This window comes from Botryllus schlosseri, chromosome 9, assembly GCF_051294905.1.
Source record: "Botryllus schlosseri isolate E-star chromosome 9, Bs_hap1, whole genome shotgun sequence".
Lineage (NCBI taxonomy): Eukaryota > Metazoa > Chordata > Ascidiacea > Stolidobranchia > Styelidae > Botryllus > Botryllus schlosseri.
Genome location: NC_137244.1, coordinates 2,428,061 through 2,449,939, shown reverse-complemented (window position 1 = coordinate 2,449,939; position 21,879 = coordinate 2,428,061). Strand labels below are relative to the sequence as shown.

Sequence of the window (21,879 nt, the reverse complement as noted above, 5' to 3'; positions counted from 1 at the left end):
TATGTGAACTCGGCTATTGTTGGTATTCGTATCGCTGTCTACGCCGGTTCTGTGGTAAACTAATTACCAAAATATTACCTTGCAAGTTATTCCCAGATTTAGCAAACTATTTCACACCCTTTTTGTTTAAAGTACGACATGCCACCCGCAGCCTATACCCGAAGTACGAATCACCGCCGCGCCCATGAGAATAACGACATATTGAAGTCGCACTCACCGTATGCGTTAGGATTAACGGTCATATATAATAATTTGGAATATACACATTATGTAAGGATCAATCACGTGATCAATCTACTTGATACATATTCACCATCATACGAAGTACGACATGCCAACACAAGTTTATCGAAGCCGCTTGTGAGCGGGTGCTATGCCTGAAAGGGCTACCATGCGACCACAAGACACAATAGCCGCATGCGAGCGACAGGGGTTAAAAACGGTGGTCGTGCGAACACGGGTTTTCGAAGCCGCGTGCGAGCGATCGCTATACCGAAAAGGGTTACCGTGCGAGAGGGCCCATAAGACACAATAGCCGCGTGCGAGCGATAGGGGAGGGATCAAAAGGGTTACCGTGCGAACACGAGCTTTCCAGTCGCGTGCGAGCGGGCCCATAAGAACCCCTGCCACCTCACGAGCGACTATACTAACTACTGACTAGATGACCTTCACGGTCTTATCGATCATTCCTATCTAATACCAAATACTGTGCATGCATATTTTCTGTAGCACCACCACTGCCGTGTGTTTTGTATTTTGGTTGGATGAAAATACCCAGCAAACACCCGATCTCCCACGGACTTACTGGTACGTCCACAATTGTGCCCAATCGTCCCACGTCCCACATTTAGTGACTGAGGACTTGCTCAGTAAGTCACAAATTGACATCCAATTATGTAACTCCAAGTGACCCCCAGAGGAAGTAACTTTTAGAGTGCTCCTATGTCAGCCACCAATTCCAGTGGATGTCATAATAGTGTGATGCCTTGATGCCACCTACACAGGAGTTGATTTGGATGTCCCTACTGGGAAATCGTTTCTATGAACTCAAATGTGCATTATTCTGCAGTCAATGCTAAATAAGTTGTGTGCATATATACACTCATGGAGTGAAGCCGTGAATGTTTATATGGTGATGACTTTCCCATCGCGTGGAACTTCACAAGCCCGGCTATCGATCATTGCGGTCGCACAGTGCTAAAGAGGCTCGAGATATAATGTGCGATACAGAGACACAGCACCTTATTTTATTGTGACATTACTGGGTCGAAAATGCCCACACCAGGGCCAAATACTCGTAATGCATGTGAAATATTCCGACATCAGAACTTGATAATCGCCATTATGGGATTATGATCACTATTCCAATCACGGAACAACGCAGTATGCAATCCTCTCGACTATTTCGATAATGGAGTCGAACACGCCTGTTGCTTCAAATTCATTCAACCATAAAACCAGAAGCCTGCCTTCTTCTATTTGGCGAGCATCGCGCATGCGCATGTAATTCGATTTGATCAGCGTATGTAGCAATGGCGGAGGGATGGGTTAATCACAGTAATGGTTTAGTTCATAATTGGAAACGTTAACGGCGTGAATTTTAAGATGTCTCTATCATGAGTACCGGAAGGGCAGGAACCTTGGTATGTGACTGCTATTTTTATCAAACAGCCACAGTCTCGATCATCATGAACTGCTGATGCGATATAATGAATTCGATTACCGTATATGTTTATAGTGACACGGCTGTAATATCACCAACAGACGAAATTGATCGACCCGCTGCTAATAGGTAACTCATGCAAGCCGATAATTGTTACAGTACATTTGATACTATATGATAATGTATTGATCATAGAAGTCTAGATTTATTGTGCTCTGTTGCATAATGTCTCACTAGCAATAACTTGACATTTCATGTGCATTCTGTGAAAAGTTTTACAAGGATTTCCTAGGACTGCAGGATCTAATCAGCAAACCAGATGCCGCATTAAGTAATGTACCGGTATTTTATAACATATCGGTATATACTGAATTTTGAAATGTTATGTAGGCTAATAGAAATGTGAAATGTTCCTTTATGGAATGTGAGATTGCTGAATTTGTGGATGCATGAAGATTGTAGCATCACATTAACATCCATTTTCGTATTTTTGTGTCCACAACAATATATAACCATCGATAATAGCGTTAATAAAATTATTGAGGCTTTCAGTGAACATGTAAGAATTTATGGCAATATTGGTTTATATTTGGGGTATTTCAGGAACAACATTTTAATAGTTTGTTAGCCCATCTTTAACCTCGCTCTAATCAAAGGATACTCCAACATTAAACCAAATATAAACTCAATAAACTTAACATATTCATGGCCTGGTGCAGACGGGTTGTTGGCAATGTTACCGCAATGTTGACACGGCCTCCGTGTATACTTTTAATGCTTGATTATAACTTTCAATATTAATATATATACACGGAAACATTGCCTACATTGCAGCAGTATTAACAAAGTAGGCTATGGATGGGCCTAACGAAGGCTGATTGCTCATGGTCATCTTGCCGTCGATAAGAAAACAACCTTATTGTCAATGGATTCTTACTATATGGATGCATGGGACATATCTGTGTTTGTGTATACAAAGTTACTTCATTTCTACCAGGAGACTAGATATTGAACAGGCAATGTTATGTAGTTCTAAACTTCAGAGGAAGGCGCTGCAGTGGTGCATTGTTCATGGATCAAGATGTTGAATTATGTAAGTTAAAGTTACGAACTATCTATGATGATTTATGATTGTTCATTAATTAGCAATTTATAACCCTGAAAAAAAATGCCATCGATGATGCGGAAATATACTATTAACGGTGGTTCGCAATCGGGCTACTCAAACGTGCTGGGTGAAACCATAATTTTATTATCAACTGCATTCTTATAGTGGCAAAGAGCGTGTAATTTCAGTACGCTGTCTTGAAAATAGTCACATACTTGGCTCGAATCATAAGAATTGCTACTCGTTCGAGATTTGAGTAACCATACCAATGTGCTCAGCCCTACTGATTAGTCGTTATAGTGAGTAGAATGTGGGAATAGTCCAGCTTAAACTTCATTGTCTTTCGTTTGTTTTACATGATATTCTAGATTCCTGGCTTGGCTTCTTGACAAATGGCTTCACTACAAACATAATAATTTTGATTATTTAGATCGGCAATGTCTTCAATTGATAGTGTTCAACAACGTCAAGAACACTGTACAAGAACACTGTACAAAAACACTGTACAAAGAATGTCTTGTTGACTGGAACCGAAAACGTTCGCAAGAACTATTGCCACATGGAACAACCATTGCTGCAAAATCGGTGCTGCGTCATCCTCAGGAAAAAGTCAAAAAACTATTGAAGGTATAAAACATTGAATACACTTCATGGAAACCAGAGGCTATGAAAGTAATCATCTTTTGAACTGAAGTAGATGTAATGTTATGGATTTATACACACCTAGAGGTAACAACTTTAAAGTTGCGTCAAATCTACTCGGAATGAAAGTGGATAATGCAGTTCTGAAAAGTGCGCAAATAATAAATTTTAAAAAGTAGATTTGGTTGAGGTGCTGCGTAGGCCTTCTTAGCGTTTAATCATAGTTGGTGGTCAAAGTAATTATTGTTTGCACTGGAGTTGAAATAGTTGCAACGCCTTGAACTTCTACTGCTGTACAATAAGCCATTTACCAGACTTGTAAAAATCACTTCAAAATGAAGTATAAAGTTCTAAAAAAGATTTTGTACTCTATTCTATCCCAGGGGTTCATAACCACGACCCGTAGACCCGTTCGTGGTACGAAGCACCACATCAGAGGGTACGATCCGCATCGTGGAATTATACCTATATGCTGTGCTCCTCGTGCTATGCGCAATTTTATGTGAATTAACTATCTGATATTAATATAGGTACCTTCAGAAATTGTGTTAAAAATAAATTGTGGGCTACTAGAAATCTTATAGGTAACATGAAGGGTGCGATCGCTAAGGCTAAGAAACAATGCTATTACTATGGCTAAAGTTGTTATTGATATGTTCCAATAATAATCGAAGGCAACATTTAATTCTGAATTAATTTGACTTCGGTAATGACAGTAGCAACAGCCTACTTATCATGACTATATCAAAACCCGAATTAGGCTTCACCGCTCAAATGCTCTGATACCGGATCAACTTTCAGTATATTTTAAAATACTCTACATGAAACTGTGACACGTCAAAGGTCCACCAACTGCAATATTTTACCCAGAGTTTGACGATGTAATGATGCATCCTATTGCATTATCTCTATAACTCATTCTTTTAACAAATTATGCCCAGCACAAAAATAATTTTATTGAAATATTCAAAAATGTGATTTTTTTCGTGTCGAACGTGAATAATACAATAGTAAATTACATTCTCGAGGTGAGGTGGAATGCCTGTCTGCAAGCTCCCGTCAAATAAGGCCTACTTGGAAAGTATACATTGAATATCCCTATTTTGCTACGTCGTCAAAAATCCGGAAATTGATCCGCGACCACATTTGAATTTGAAACCTCTGCTCTATATGATGTGACAACATTATGAACAAGGACAAGTTGAAATATCTATCTCGTATGCGACTTCAAAGAAAATGAATACCAGCTCTACATCACATCGACGAATATTTTTTAGATTTAAGAGAATTCCTATTTTATTGTACATTTATTGTACATTTTTTCGGCCTCGCATTGGTACATAGAATCGGAATTCTAATTCTTGTTTGAGTACAATTTATGTACCCAAAAAGATCATCTGTTTAGACTTATCGTTACTCTATTCAGATTCGTGACAAGCCCTAGTTGCAGTAGGTGGTAACTTCCAAATAAAGGTGGTCAAAGTAATCATCGTTAGTACCGTACTAAATAGTATAAATGGCGATTTACAAGACCTCAAACTACTTTCAAGTGTCGACATGGTCAAAATAGAAATATTTGTAGCGCAGTAGTCTAGTAGAAGTAAAAGTAATGCAATGTATTTCTACTCGGGTTCAAGCACTCAAGCAGCGATATACACGGCTTATCAAAACTATTTTAGGTGAAAGTAGAAGTTCTGGAAAGTACTTCAGTATGTACTTGAAGTGTTTCCACAATTTAATTTGATTGGCGGGTTGCATACTCTGTATCACAACGTCAGAAGCTCTCCGCACTCGAGTAGACATGGTAGTATCGTCATAAATTATCACTCAGCACAAGTCGAAGTAGCGGTTCATAAGACATATCACAATTAATGCATGAGGAAATAGAAATTGAAGCTCTGAGGCAAATTTCATGTGCTATGTCAGCAGCTCTACAAATGATTTGCTGACATTGTTGTATAAGTTTCAGGCAAAACAAAGACCAAGAAGAAAACTGTTGTTGCAACCAAGTTCATTGCGAATACGCAGTCGCGCTCTTAACATGATAGATGCAAATGATGCAACGTTTTATAATATGCAATGTAAATTAATACTTATGATTGCTCCGTGCTTTTCCCTGTTTTAGTTGTATTAGCAGTTGTACTTTTTCAAATTCATGTGACACGTTTATTTCTAATTTCATGATGCACTTCAATTGAAATGTTTGTAATGGTAATTTAAAATTGACTTAGAAATTGCTGCTATATTCAAAATCACACTGACACATTTATTCATAGTGATTTCCTGATCGATTTTTCACGTAAGCCTGAACTTTGTTAACGAGTAATAGTTTATTAGTTAATGTTGTACTGTATTTTGCAATTGTCGTTTTCCAGTAACCCATTATAAACAGTTTGTTAGTTTATATGATGTTGAATTCCATGTAATTGCACCAGGTGAGAAGGCGGTCATCATGGAGATGATAAAGTGGTCTCCACAGGGAGTCCGGATATGGTAATCCTGAGGAATAGAACAGGTGGTAGATGACATATCCATAGGGAGTCACGTCACGTCCACAGTAGGTCTGACGCATCCATAGGGAGTCACGTCACGTTCACAGCAGATCCGATGAGTCCATATGTAGTCGCTTCGCGTCCACAGTAGACCCAACTCAGGAAGTGTTTAGGACGCTTCTAGTTGTCGACAAATCCACTCCAGGGAAGTAAGGCTGAGCGCCCTGCGGCTATTCCGCAGGAAATAAACTGGAAATCGAGTGTTTGCTGGGCTATATCGTCTTCATCTTTCCCGCAAAACTTGCAAGACGTTATATCATTGCTTTTCCATTGATTTCTTCTTCTTTTTTCTTTGCCAGATATATATATCCTTTCTTCTCTTTGTTGGTAAGTATGTTATTGCGTCCTCTCTCCTCTCCTTGCAATACCTTCCACTTCTTCGTTTGGCCGAATGGTGATTTTTTCTCCACACTTTCTGTACATCTCATGTACAGGTTTTTTAAAGTGGCGTCTATCCATTGTTCGGTTGACCATCCTATTTTCTTCATGTCTTCAACTATTCTTCTCCATTCTTGATCTGGGCTATCATTATGCGGCATGCTGTTTGTGTACAGTCCCGCGTTGATGGCTTTAATTTTGGTTCCTAATTGATATAAGGCTTCTTCATGCCAGAATTCGCACGTGTTTTCGAATTCCAATAAGGCCTTGATTTTTATCAATTGGCACGTGTCTACGATCGATTTTGGGAATTAAGGTCACCTCGAAATCATACAAATGATGAATTCGGAACAGTATCCGCCATTTACGGTGACGGGGACAACAATTTGAAATTACATGAAATAAATGCGAGAAATCACATACATGAAAATGCGATATTAAATAAACATGGGTCAGAGAAGACATGGCCAGTTCGCCCAGGGACAGGGGACACCAACAAACAACACGAAAAAATAGGGACGAACTGGTGAGGTACGACTGCAGGCACTATAATAACAATTGCGGCGATGAGAATAAAATTTCAAATTTAATATTCAGTCGTAGAGTGGGGGAACTCCTCCCCTTGGCATTTGGTACCACTCGGAAAATTACAATCAAAATTAAAACCACACTAGGGTCCCTTTATGTTAATCCGGGGAGGAGTTCCGTGAATCAATCCTGTGTCCAATTGCCTGCAGTCGAACCCCGTGATGGCTAGCGGATTAGGCTAAATACCGGGAAAAACACATACAACAACTAAAGAAACGTGAAGGGGGGGTCAAGTCCTCTCGTGGTTCCGTACACTACACCAAGCCTTCCAGGCACGATGAGAGCGGCGCTGAGAAGCGACCATGGCTCGCTCGGAGACCAGTCTGGACTCGAAGACCGAAACACCCATCGCACGTAAGGTGGTCAGGTTCCCTGGGTGGTAACTGCCCAGGGACCCGACCGCGAATGTGTGCATCTCCAGGCCGATTTAAAATATCGCAGATTGGAGCCCTTAAAATATCGCAAATATCGCACCCCATATAAACCCATCCAAAAGTATTGAAAGCACTGGTTTTGTAAGGAAAAATATCGTAAAATGCACTAAACTCGCGTAAACACGCCAACAGCGATTCGAGGTACTTTCTTTGTCGAGCAAATAACAATCCTTCAAGAGTAAAATCGGAGATTGCATAGTCGAACTCGTCTTTGCGGTAGTTGATGAAGGAGAACTCTGGTTCCACACGAGATGTAGTGGGCATGACCGATACCGAACCGGCAGCAAACTGACGTAAGGATGCAAAACGCTCTCCAGCAGTAGTCCAAACCTTGTTGAAGGACGCACTTTGCCTCACCTTCAGCAACGAATCCTTGAATCTGGGCTCCTTGGCAACGGTGTCGTGCAACAGAAGGTGCTCATCTGTGATCCTCTTGGGAAAGTTGTCACCGAAACTATGCCCGATGCTAGGCTTATACACGAAGTCAACTGTAGAAGTCTCAATCAAAGTCAAAGGTGTGGGGGGGGGGGCACTTCATCAAATTCTTGACCATAGCAGTTTCAAAGCGACAAGATTCAAAACCGATACTGATCAAAGTATTAAATTCCTTTCTGCATTACTTGCCAGATTTTCGAAATTATAAGATTGACACATCCATGTACGCGAGTTAAGTCTTATGCAGTGACTGAATACGGCCCCTTCTTGATCGCATTGCCAGGTGGTACAACTTCAGCAACGTCGGTCGGTTCGGTGGTAGATTCGTCGACGGTTACTCCACACCTCTGGAAGAGTTCATCTGCCAATCTTTCAACGTTGGGCATCTGCTGCGACATTGTTGCATTGCTGAGTTGCAGCGCATCAAATGTGATCATCATTGATGCCAAGAAATGATCCACGACTTGACGAATGAGCCACCAACAAAACATGAATACGATTGAATCACCACTTCACCATAATTATAAACGAGTGTAGCATTGCATACCATTCCAGAGAAGGGTTAAAACTTATAAGCGGTTAAAACCTATAAGCGAAAGACTTCTGTTGTATGTAAGTTGATACATTCTCACAATTTGCTAATAACCATTTTGAAACCTTCGCCTAAGATTTCCACCGAACCGTGATATAGTGCGGGCAATTCGTACTGCCCATACTTAGTAGCGTCTTCTGCCGACGGAGGTATACCTGATAACTGCAGTCAACGGTTTCACGAATGTTAATACGCTACAATCGTCGAGATTAGTCAATGCCTTTTCTGTGACGAGGTCGAGCTGATGCGCAAGGCACCACAAACGATAAAACGCTTCCTTGCATAAAGATTAATTCCTTACGAGGGACGAGAACCCTGTGTCATGGCCTGTCATATTTGCAGCTCCATCCGTTGAAGAACCAATGAATTCGGGCGCCAATCACAACACAAAGCGTCCATGAGGTTGATAAATTCATCAGCATAAACTTTCCCTGTGTGCGAGAGGGCAAACATGGTATGGCAAGAAGATGGAACCCATGCGTGACTTCAAATCCAACAACCGAGGGGAATCGAATCCTCGAATCAATGTGGGAGTCATGTGAAAGTGTGAAACCTAATTGTTGGACCCATCGCAACCAAAGGAGAATGCGCACGAAGCTTTTGCACAGCGTCTGCAAACCAATCGCTCATGCAATACGCGACATGTTCGAGGCTTCTCCCGGCGATATGGTGCCCACTTTCGCAGCAGCAGCAGCCAAATGTTCTCGATCAGATAGCACGACCCTTGCAACCTGACGAGAACTCAACGAAGGCCTTCTGAACCGGACACTTGCGTTTAGGAGGCATGTTGAACCCGGTAAAATAAGTAATGACAAGTGCCAGGAGCTGCTCAGGGCCTAGGAAGCGCCCCACGGCCTGCCGTGCGGCAGAATAATATATCGCACTTTTCGAGGCTTTATATATCTCATTGCGATATATTAAATCGGCCTGTGCATCTCCACCTCCTTGGCCGTGGCAAGGCGGAGAGACTCACAGAGGTCCTTGTACTTTGCGTGTTTCAGCGCAACGGCAGCGTCCATATACTGGCTACTCCATTCTCGAAGGGGCACACCACATCGATGACTAAGACCCGGTGACGATCCGCTAGGATGAGGTCGGGCCTCCGCCGCCTGTTGGCCAATGTGGCGTGCTCCCTGCAAACGCGGTCCACATCACATCTGGAAAAAGAGGAAGAGCTTGGAATACAGTCCAGGAGCACCCCAAGTACCGAACTGTGCCTGTTCGTGATGCTATCCATCACTGGCAGGCAGTGGTTCAGTACGTGGGGCAGGGTCTCAGTATGCAGTCCGCACTTGCAGCAGACCACACTTGGCTCCGCACGTTTTCTAAACCGACCCCGGATCGAGCGGAGTGGTAGAAGATTCAGTCGAGCCTTAAGCATCCAGCTACGCTCGACTGCCATCAGGACGTTGGAAGACCGGAGGAACGGCGGAACGGGGCCGAGTCCACGATCGCAAGACCCCAATGCAAGAACACGACACTTGACGGGTTTGAACTTCATACCAGACCACCGAGAAAATTCATCGCACAGATCTAATTGCGAAAATATACATTAAAATCTGATCAGGGCAATGGAACTACCTCGAAATACACGACCGGAGGAACGGCGGAACGGGGCCGAGTCCACGATCGTTCGGTTCCCCTTGAACCCCAAGGCAAGAACACGACACCTGACGGGTTTGAACTTCATACCAAACCACCGAGAAAATTCATCGCACAGATCTAATTGCGAAAATATACATTAAAATCTGATCAGGGCAATGGAACCACCTCGAAATACACGACAAAGTCTGAAAATGGGCATTGTTTTAAACAATCAGCAGGGGTCATTGTTATGGTCATTGTGGTGCCTCGCTGCGATTGTTTGAAACAATGCCAATTTTTCGACTTCGAAGGCTATTTCGGGCTGGTTCCTTTGCCGCGATGAAAGTTTAATGCATATTTTCGAAATCAGTGCGACAGTAGCTTCCAAATAAGGTCAACTTTATTCAATTTGAGCGCTCGGGTCTTCACCTATGGGTTCAGCAATTACGTTGCGTTCAGATTGCTGAGCGATATTTTCCTCCGAGCAAGCAAGCGTGACGACGGGTGTTGCGTATCTATCCGTATTTTAGTTATATATAGTGAGACTTACGCACGAGAACGCACTTCAAATCAATACAGCGGCCGATGTAGGCCTACCGCGTTAAAACACTGATGTGACGTCTTAATCCCGGCAATATGCGGTCATTGCTATCCGGCAATATGCGGTCATTGCTATCACGACATAGAGTCAGATATAATGATACGAATGTTCAAGTCTGACTGAAGCAAGAACAATATCAGCGTTTGACCTTATCGACGGATGATTCCTGTGAAAACGAATCGAATAAAACCAAAATTTGTGCTGCTGGAAGCTGATGTATGTAATTCAACGCCCTTCAGTGCACAGTTGTAGCATTTCCCGATCAACGTTTGCAAAGGGATCGATTTTTTAAACAATATTGGTGCTTGTACTTGCATATTCTGTATATTATCATATCTCACCATACGTGATCAGATTCGCTTGATTGAAGTGATGACTTCTAAAATTCACGGCATGTAATTGAACAATAAATCTTACGCAATGCTCATGCCACGCGTAAAAGACTATTCGTTAGTTTCTCGCAAATTACCGTCGAGCTAGCCCATTGTTGTTATTTATAACTTTGTCAAACCATGTTATTTTGCCATACCCAGAAACGATTGCGCTATTGAAATGATATCAGTATCTGCATCGCTCACGCACACGGGACCATACTAGAAGAAAAATCTCTTTCGTGAGGCGCACGCGATTGCAAATTCTCGTTTCTTCACGGAGCGCAATATACCTTTGCGGGCAGCACTTGTACCTCGGTTTCAGACTTCAGCGATAGCAGTACCTCGGTTTCAGACTTCAGCGATAGCAGTACCTCGGTTTCAGACTTCAGCGATAGCAGTATTTGCCCCTGGCAATGTTCCCACTAATTTTTCACAAGTCTGCGTGCCTGCGCGGTCCCTTGGACAACAGTGCGCAACGACTATAAAAAGTCATCACTTCGGAATTTTTGTGCGCAGCCTAGATTTTCTGTGCGTAGAGACCGTTTCAGCAATGCGCATTTGCGCACGTGCGCAGCTTAGAGGGAACGTTGGCTACAACGTATTGGTGCGCAGCTTTCGTCGTCATATGTTTGGCCATATGTTGGATGCTGATCAGGGCGAAGGCAGAATAATTTTTAATCCTGTAGCTGGCGACCTAGCACAAAATATACATAAATTCGATCTTATTCGAAAGTCACTGTTGATTAAGAAATTAGCTCAGTTATTGCGAGAAATCATTCAGTTACTAGCAGTACGCTTTGTATTTGATGGTTGATGAAATGAAAAATTCACTCCTTTACGCATGACTTAAGGTAAACTGGGTCACGTGACTGTATGACGCAAACGATTACCGAGCTCAGTCAGACAATCGCGTCGCAGGAGCAGTGTGAGATATACAGTGAATCACCACTGATTCTAATAGAATTCTCGGGAATTATATATGTTCAGGTGAAACACAAAAAAAACATCAGGGCATCATGCTATCTTTCAGTTTATAATTTTATCAGATATTCGTGGCCGGCCCCAAAAATATCTGTGGCCAGTAAGTGACCACGGGAAAGCTGAGACCCCTACTGCTATCCGGTGTACGTACGTATACGTACTACATATAGGCCTACTGCTCGCTAAGCAGCAACGGTCAAACTGCGTTTGCATAACCAAACATTATTACACAAGTTACTCGGTAGATTGGTAATTAATTATCCTGCTGCGGGGTACTGGTGTGTGGAACGTGTTGACAACCTGATATACAGCACGGCGGGTGTTCTTACAATCTCATCGAATATCTATTTACTGCGGATACTTCTTACGCAATGACTAGCAAAGCTAATAGGCTACTTCTGACGTATTAATGAGCAATGGCATTTAAAAATAGGACGTTTGTGCTATCATGAACCTGGTATAATACATCTTCCTTGTTCACGAATGTTCAGTTTATGTCATAGTACTTGTACAAATAAAAAGTAATCGTTCTTTCACAAAGAAATCGATTAGATATGGGAAGTAGTCGATTACGATTACTTCGAAATTTTTTCGAATGAAATCGATTGCGATTACGATTACTTGAAAATGCTGTAATCGTCGTAATCGATTACGATTACTAATCGCGATTACCCCATGTCTGTTCAGATGTGAGTCTAACTGTACCAAATCCCTCCACAGATTTCATGCGACCCCTGATCCCTCGCCCACGGAAGATGCAGTTGTGATCGTGAAGTTATTTCGAAACACTCTTGTGGCGCACTAGCTTATTCTCACGATCGAAAATATATAAACATGAACTGGTTACCTGGTGGATGATGATCCCGTGGCTCCTGGATGCGATGGCGAACGTACGGTCTTGCAATAGAAATCCTGAGGCTCTGTGAATTACCGAACTCAGGGTACCATGTAACATGTGGCTGTGGCGTTCTGGAGCTAGGTAGCTGAACGACTTGCTGGCAGCTGTAACAGGAGGCCGTGCCGTGCTGGAGCAGTATGTAGCTCAGAGGTATCAAACTCAAATGTGCTCGCGGGCCAGTTTTCCAGTTTTAACGACGCCGCGGGCCGCAGCATTTATACGGGTATTCTATGTCTTTTCAAGTAGGCCTTATTTGGTGGGAATGAATTGTCCTATTGAAAGTGAGCCGATCCAGCAGACTGGCAGTAAACACACATCGTTAAAATATGATTTACTCTTGTATCAATTTAGGCCTGGCACGAAGAATCATCACATTTCTACCTATTTGAATAGAATTGTTGTTGAACTTTATATATAATAATTATATAATTATAAGGTATAGACACCATCTGGGTGGACAAATGTATGATGCCATCATAAAATCTATCGGGTTATAATTTTGCACCTGCTATGAATATTTTGAATTTAACAGATTGATAATAAAGACTGATCTCATATCAAAACATTTTTAGGTTGAGCATTGTAATTCCAATCCAGGATTCGGGTAACTTCTGATAAGTAGGCATACGCTATTTATTATTCTCATGGCCAAATACCTTCAAATCATATAAATATATTAATGAATGTGTCCTAGTGATTGAAATGTCGGAACACCGAACTTCCCATTGTTGTTACATCGTTGGAGCGTATACCACTACCTTTAAGTGACCTTATATATAATCACATGGTTTAGCGACCAAAAATGTATAACTATCAGATTGCCAATGGTTGCCATAATTACTTGCTTAGATAGCGAAATACCAAGCTGCGACCTTCTGATCTATTACTGTTCCCCTGATACGCAATTAGTTGTGTTGCGTCCATGGTTCTAACAAATTCACGGCATTCCGAGTTCTTTCGAGTCCATTTCATTTTACCATCGAGTTAGCCCGAGTCTGAGTAATTTTAAGAAAGCTCGCGCCCGAGTCCAACTCACGAATTTCGGTCACGAATCGTCTAAGGGTCAGGTTTTTCGTCATGAATTGGAAATGTGACGAAATAGTGAATCTTCCACCGCATGGTAGCGTTTTCATTTGATTTGATAGTGAATTTCAGGCTTTCTAGCAATTTAAGAGGGAATTTTCACTTTATAACCTGAAAAGACATATGTGACACTTATATATTGTCAAAATAATCACTTATATATTGTCAAAATAATAAACACCTAAAATTTCGTCGCTGGCCGCACAAAATGCTCTGGCGAGCCGCGTGTTTGGGACCTCTGAAATGTAGCTGACCGACTTGCTGGTAGCTGTAACAGGAGGCTGTGCCGTGCTGAAGCAGTAGGTAGCTGAACGACTTGCTGGTAGCTTGCTGTCTTAGGCGGTGATTCCTTAACTTGCACAGTTCAATCGGTGGGGTGTATTGCAGATAATAGTACGTCAGGCGCTGAGGTGAATCTCAGATCTCAAGGGCCGGAACAGAGAAAACGTGGGTTTTTATACCCGAAAATGCGTAACAATGAACGTGATGGTAAAGCTTTAGCCAATGAAAACGGGTTGGTAAAGTTCTAGTGACAGGAAAAAAGGCAGTACTCTGGCTAGGACAATGTTTGGCGTAACAATGCTTACGAAGCTTGCGCAACACTAGCAGAGATAGTAGAGTTCTACAATTTGTCATGATATAGTAAAATCCTAATACGAACACGGTATTTTTCCTTCATAACGGATACCTGGCGTTAGCTAGGGACATTGGATTAAAAGGAGCAGCGGTTTGCTACACAGGTTATAGGGATATCTGATCAAGAATGCGACTCAATCAGTAGACACATGTACCCCACTGTAAAACAGATTTACAATAAATATTGTTTGAAATAACTCAGGAATAGGAACAGATCAGAATCACAAAATATTCGATGAAATATCGCGTCGTTCAATACATAGATACACTTGAATTTCCGGCAAACTCGATACATATATAATTGAAGAATTACTCATGGTGGGTGGGACCCTAAAGGAAGATAGTCAGCCCCATCAGCGGACGTATGTAGTATGTACCCAAATAGTGTTATGTTCTTCATCTTGTTCGAACAATAACTCGAGGTTGCAATACGAGGTTGCAATATGAAATCAGTACATTATACAGCAGAATAACTTTAAGGCAGCGACACGATCCGGAGTACAGGTAAACGAAAGACCACGAGACAAAAGAAAACGGGAGTGGCATTGTGACAGAACAATGCTGTCTGGCTCTTTTGCTCTTGAGCTACCCTCTCGTTTCGCCAGACAGCATTGGAAAAGAATGGAAAACAATGGCAAATTCGAGGCTCATTGGGGGAGTTCCAGGGCCACGAGCGGAATGAAATTTATATTTTCGTTATCAGTGCAGAGTCAGCTTTAGATTGATACACGTTTTACTAAATTATGCTCGGCAAGCCGGTCAAAAATGACCGTCAAATTGCCTGTAGCCAAATGGAAATTGTGACGTGATTCAATTTCACTGCGGCGTGAGATTTGCTTGTGTCGACACCATATAGGACACTATGGTGCAACAATGATAAGGCTAGCGCTCGAAGTGACTGCGGAATGACTATTGGCTCAAAACCATAAACATTGAGCATGACTATGTCTTCGTGCAGAGAGAGCGAATGTTTGCGAGTCGAAAACCAAGAAAAATCATTAATGTGCGTCTTTGGACTCCAGTTACCATAGTAACGGATAAATTCACTAATTCCATGGTTTTGTCTTTCAGCGTCGCGTCGCGAATTTCATTGAGAGTTAACGGTAAGCCGTCGAATGTCACATTAATAGCGTGAACGATCTCCGCGTTTTCACGAATCTCCAATTCGTCAAACTCACGGTCTGGACCGTTTGGTAGGCGAGATAAACCGTCGACGTTTCCGTGCTGATTGGTCGGTTTATAGCGAATGTCATATTGCTAAACCATGAGCGTTAGTGCCCATCGCTGTAAGCGTGGCGCTGTAATCAGGGGAATTTTCTTGTCCGGCGAGAAAATAGCTGAAAGCGGTTTGTGGTCCGTCACGAGCGGTAATTTTCTACCATACAAGAATTGGTCAAGGGAGCTTCCTTCTATCTTTGAGAGTAGGATTTTTGCGAATCGGAAAGCGTTTTCGATGGGTGCGCGATCGGTCTTTCTTCGCCATTGTGCTCGATTGAGAGGACAGCGCCAATTCCGAATTGAGAAGCATCCGTAGACAGAATGAGCAGCTTGTTTACATCATAATGAGCTAGCTGCGTAGCGTCGATTACGTCGTTTTTGAGAATGCGAAAAGCTGCGTCACAGTCCGTATCCCAAATGAATTCCGCGTCTTTTTGAAGAAGACGGTATAAGGAAGCGGCTTTTCGTAAAATTAGGAATAAACGAACGATAGTAATTGACTTTGCCCAGGAATGCCTGTAGCTGGCGAACATCCTGAGGTTTGGGCGACTGTTTGATTGATTCAACGGATTTGTTGGACGGGTGTTTGCCGTCCTTGTCAATTATGTGACCAAGACACTCGTCACTACTTTTGAAAAATTCACATTTAGTGAAGTTGATGGTGAATCCATATTCGGTGAGACGCTCAAAGAGTAGCGATAAGTTGCGAAAATGATCGCGTTCATCAGTCCCAGTAACGATTATGTCATCGATAAAACTAGCAACTCCGGGTAAGCCATCGAATGCCATATTAATAGCGGTTGTTTCCCTTTCTGGTCTCCGAATGGAGGCGTGGGTTCGAATCCCACTTCTGACACCAATAGGCCTTTTGCAGGACTTCGATCACGTGACTAGATACGCATAGCAACAACAAATTGGTTAGCAAGCTACTTTCTCGCGCACCTGCTTCAGTGCTAAATATCGCATAGTGTACTGTTGATTTCTGGTTGTAAACGTTTCGGAAATTTGTTGTAGAAGTCATCAGAGATTTACCTATGCTAGATGTCAATCCTATACAAAGCACATAGAATGATATCGTCAGAATTACGCAGAAATCCGTCGTTAACGTAGCCGTATTTCGGATACAGTATATTATCGTTTTCGGGCTGTAAACGTTCGCAAGTGTCATGGAGATGCGCAAGGATTCAAATATGTTGGATGTCTTTGATTCATGAACTATGTAAACTCCTTGCGTCAAAATGATCGACATTGTAGCCGTTATTTGGTAGTCAACTATGATTTTATGACACAAAATTCGACATTGCAGGACATTGACTGCGTGATATTTATTGCAGCATTAAGTTAGGTGTGGATAGTATACTATAGTTGTATTGTAGCGGTAGTTGGTAATCATTGCAGCATTTTGATGATTGATATCGATTGCAATATATATAGGATACTGCTATTTTTAAGCCTAAGAGACAATGACTGCCAGTGCCAGTACGTTGATGTGTTATGAATTCATGCAATGTGCTACATACCATAAATATATTAAATATCCTAAGCTATTGTATGACTTCTCAGTTAAACAATTAAAAATATTTAGACCTCTACACCTATATTACAAGTTATTGATCATTCTGTCATGCTGTCAAGTGCCACTACCCGAAGGAAAATGATCATCAGCTCCAATTGAGGGTGAAACAAACTGTCCCGGGGCCTGGATTACTTGATTGATTGCCTGGATTGGATCGATTGGATTACTTCACTCTATGGCACAGTGCAAATATCTTGAGTTTCAAGACATATGGCTATACCACGCATACGGATTAAATGATCTGATGGATTATCCCAAGAGAGCCGAACATAGGCAACTAAGAAATAGATGATGCCCCCTCGTCAAGAATTCAGCCTGGAGCCGAATATTATCACCACATAAAATTTGGTCATGCGGTGGAAGGCAGCGTGGTTTCATGCCAACAGAAAATGTCAGCAGATGATCTGACCACTGACTAACTGTCCTGAACTTCTTTCCCGATGTTGATGTCTGCTTTGAAAATGATATTTCATTTGTGTACAGCAAGACAAGCGCTCTTCCGTGGATGCCATGAATATGTCTAGACAAGTGGCTATGGAGGTAGAGGAAAATACATAGGCATAACAGTCTCGGCAGTTATTGAACTTGATAAGGTTAACATCCATTTTTCTTCAACTATTTCTTATGCTCTGGGTATCGAATGCACAAAAATTAATAAATCGATCTTCTTTGCAAGTTTATTTGTAAATTCAATGAATCAAAGAATATCATAAGTTCAGAATATTACGGAGTCAATGCGAAAGAAACAATGTTAGTCGTCTTTAGAGGATGTTTCTGAGTTGGTTGAGCCAACACACAGAGGGGGTCAGCAACGAAGTACTATTTTACCTGAGTACTAGCGTCATTATGAGTTTAGGCTACTATCACTTCTACTTGACACTTTTAAGGTAGTACTGTTTTGTCAGGTTTGGGATTTTGTCAACTAGAAAGTAGCTTTGGCGCATGATTGCATCCCCTTCAAGCGTGAGGTTGTCATAACAACTGGGCAAAATAGCCCCAGTACCACGGTAACTAAATTAATTTTTGAAAATTGCACTTATTTGTGGTGTCATCACCCTTTTGCGTTGATCAAGAAGATGCAACATGCAATGTTTACAGTTGTCACATGGCATCAATTTCTAAAACTAAGTGACCCTCAACCAAATCTACTTCATGTAACGAAATTCTTGACCGCTTTTCAGAAATTCATTTCTACTTTCACTTGAAGTACTTTGGACATGTTCTGGAAGTAATTAGTGCTACTTGTACTGGAGTAGAAATTAAGGCATTGCTTCTACTCGGTTCCCAACAATGACCACGTTGACCACGTCTTGGTATAAGATGACCGATCTTGTCACTGCGTTTGAGCTGCTCTAAGAGTTATATGATAGTTACTTCCCTTAGTTCGCTAAATATCGCACCTATGTGACATCAACTATTTATCAAAATCGAGTGTGATTTGCCAAATCCACTTCAATCGCAGTTGCGAAGTAGTGGTAATAAAATTGGCATTGTATAAGGCAACAATAAAGTGCACTGATTTGCTTAGTCTTGACGGCAGGTTCTCCCAAAAGATACGTCCGATGTGTTCAGCAGATAGTATATCCTGATCCTTGCGGGTTCCGGCTGCTTCAGCCATATCTTCCATCCAAAATCAGGCTCCACAACAGACAAATAGTACAGCTTGAACTAACAAATACTCTTACCAGAATATAAGCCAATCGCTTTACTTCAAATGCATAAATTTAAGTACATATGATCAGAGTTGAGTACCGTAATACAACTACGTTACCGATGGATTTCTGCGTAATTCTGACGATATCATTCTAAATGCTTTGTACATGATTGACATCTAGCATAGGTGAATCTCTGATGACTTCTACAACAAATTTCCGAAACGTTTACAACCAGAAATCAACAGTACACTATGCGATATTTAGCACTGAAGCAGGTGCGCGAGAAAGTAGCTTGCTAACCAATTTGTTGTTGCTATGCGTATCTAGTCACGTGATCGAAGTCCTGCAAAAGGCCTATTGTTATGTTCTTGATCTTGATTGAAAAATAACTCATACGACGAGATTGCAATATGAAATCAGTATATTATACAGCAGAATAATGTTAAGGCAACGACACGATCCAGAGCACAGGTAAACGAAAGACCACACACTGTAAAAATTATTCTTGTAAAATTACAAGAAAAAATATGGTATACTCGATTACAAGTCGACAAGCTAAATCTAGTAAACTCAGTACCAGCTATATCTTGTAACTCTCTTTTTCTCTCTCTTATTGTACCCAAATCTTGCACCTGTACTGGCAGAAAGACCCAATGCATTCGGCGGCCATGATTGTTCACAAAACTATAGCGAAAAGGCTCAAGCACAGTATGAAAATCAACAGCAGCAGTATAAAAAGAAATTGTGCAAAAAATATTTGCATGACTTAGCCTGCAGCAGACCGAGCATGCTCCACAGGAGTGCAGCTTGAATGGCTTGACAAGCACTCATGTAGTTCCTAAAGTATTATTAGGTCCAGTACAAACCTATTTTCTACTTTACAACGTCAGAATTGTCAAGTAATGAAGTATGCTGAAAATATAATCACTTGAGGCAAAATCTACTTCAGCACTCCCAAAAAAGCAAAACTATTTACACTTACCATTGTATATCAATGATCAAATGAATTTAAAAACTGCACATCAATTTGTTTCACACATTGAAGCGACCGCAGACGGCATATGCAGCCCTTTGATTTCTGCAATGCGGATGGACAAGAAATGTAGAGTCTTATTCACACCACGTGCGAACTGGATATTGAATACCCAATGTATTGGCAGAATGAGAGCTAAAGCATGTGTGAAATCTACTACGTCATATATCACTAGCCCGTCGAGGTGCACCGTCCACTTGGTTTCTTGAGTGTCAAAATGTATGACTGGGTGCGGTGATTCTGGATTATCCTGAAAAAAGAGGGCAGACAACTGTATACTGAAAAGGAAAGAGAGTATGAACTTATATAGCCAATAATACTATCAGAGTAATAATGGCTGATGTATTATGTCAAAATTATGACTATGACAGCACTTATACCAGGGGTACCTATTCAGCCAAAGGGACACAGGAGATTTAGGAACCATTGAGTGGGCCACTCGAATATTAATGACCTTTCTTAAGTCGTCCGATAGGAGCCAACCGAATTGGGTAACATTAAAAATAAGACTTACATTTTACATTATGTCATGAGAACTCTGAATTCATGTCGTGGTTGCGCTAGATGGGAAATTTTTTCAAAAACAATGAATGGATTCGATATATAAATATGTTACTTGCAAATATTGAGGGTTGCCTTTGTATACCACTGGGTTCATTTTGCAAGGACATGATTATTCGGCGTTTAGATATAGCAATATCGAAGGTTTCGGTGAACATCCCTCCGTCCTATTGTGCAAAGTTCCATCGTCGACGATCTCGCTGCGAGCACACAAGCGAAGTCGCATGTTGGACGACACCACGTTATCTCCTAATTGCGAATATATAGTTGGACTCAATTCTGTAAGTGACGCGTATTTGTTGCGGGGGGGGGGGGGCTCCAATACTAAATGCAAAAATCGAGTGACAATAAATCATGCGAAGTGCCAAGAAAAATATCAAGTCGAATAAATCTGCTGCGAGATATTCTACTTAATAGTCATATACGAAAATCTGCGATGAATGTGGCTGGCCCCTAAATATGCCAATGCGTCGGAACTGATCTTTTAGTCATCATCAAATCTCGCGGTCAGACCAATCAAATTTTGGCAGGCCTTGCTATTTTACCCGATGTTTCGAGAATTACCTCGAGGGCCATACACAACCATCTCGCAAGCCACGGGTTAGCCGCCACCGACTTATACTGGCATATCTAGCTGTGAGCCTATTATCAGCACAGTAAAGTATATTTCATAGCAATGCAATGTCGACATGTACTTGGTACAAACCTTGTTTATAACCAAGAATTTGTCATAGGATTCGTTGAATATTGAAGGTATACCGAGCATCCAATTAAGTTCTGCAGAATATGAAAAAAACACAAATTCATATTTTGAGTTGTCCAATAATTTGTATATTCAAAGCATTGTACCTATCACATCTACAATGTTGGCTGGCCAGCGATCCCACTTGATTCTTCTTGCATGCTTGATGGAGAATTTATTTTCTTTGATCTTGTCCAGAATATCTAGACCAGTGGTTCCCAACGTGGGCGATATCGCGCCCCAGGGGGCGATTTGGCGGTCTAGGGGGGCGAAAATGACGAAGGGGGCGAAAATGGACTAAGGGGGCGATGGGGGGCGAAAATAGCGAAGGGGGCGATAACGCGCCAAATCGGCTGACCCTTTTTTTTTTTTTTTTTTAGTCAACCCACACGGAAATTTAGTTACTAAAGTGTGTAAAATTAGACATCGTGCCGAAAATTTGACCTCGAAGAACTTGATTCCGATAATATGATTGACTTATGTTCGGCCAAGCTTTCCTCATTGTTCGAAGATTCTCCGACCTGAAATTTTTAATTAATATATGT

The 21,879-nt window shown here is 41.6% G+C and overlaps 2 protein-coding genes and 2 long non-coding RNA genes across 6 annotated transcripts in view; 2 read left to right on the top strand and 2 right to left on the bottom strand.

The window, feature by feature from the left end:
* LOC145445879 (uncharacterized) overlaps nucleotides 1-21,879 on the bottom strand; it is a 246,397-nt gene that overhangs the window by 143,382 nt on the left and 81,136 nt on the right. The window lies entirely within an intron of this gene.
* Nucleotides 1-21,879, top strand: part of LOC145445870 (uncharacterized) — a 160,380-nt gene that overhangs the window by 98,285 nt on the left and 40,216 nt on the right. The gene's annotated exons all lie outside the window — the stretch shown is intronic.
* Nucleotides 13,337-21,879, top strand: part of LOC145445880 (uncharacterized) — a 139,939-nt gene continuing 131,396 nt past the window's right edge. The window contains exon 1 of the long non-coding RNA XR_013917132.1: nucleotides 13,337-13,434. This is a non-coding gene — a long non-coding RNA (uncharacterized LOC145445880). The remainder of the gene's footprint in view (nucleotides 13,435-21,879) is intronic.
* On the bottom strand, nucleotides 19,700-21,542 carry LOC145445762 (uncharacterized). Its single transcript, XM_080323888.1, has 3 exons — nucleotides 21,442-21,542; nucleotides 21,299-21,369; nucleotides 19,700-20,281 (listed from the first exon to the last, which is right to left on the bottom strand). The coding sequence occupies exons 2-3, from the start codon at nucleotides 21,356-21,358 to the stop codon at nucleotides 20,021-20,023; spliced, it is 321 nt and encodes a 106-aa protein (XP_080180014.1). The 5' UTR covers nucleotides 21,359-21,369; nucleotides 21,442-21,542; the 3' UTR covers nucleotides 19,700-20,020.

What these genes read in the sequence shown, in the direction of transcription:
- LOC145445762 (XM_080323888.1), bottom strand. Translation starts at nt 21,358, where the DNA reads ATGCTCGGTATACCTTCAATATTCAACGAATCCTATGACAAATTCTTG. An exon ending in AATTCTTGGTTATAAACAAG is followed by an intron (nt 20,282 to 21,298) that starts GTTTGTACCAAG and finishes CTCTTTTTTCAG; the next exon opens with GATAATCCAGAATCACCGCA.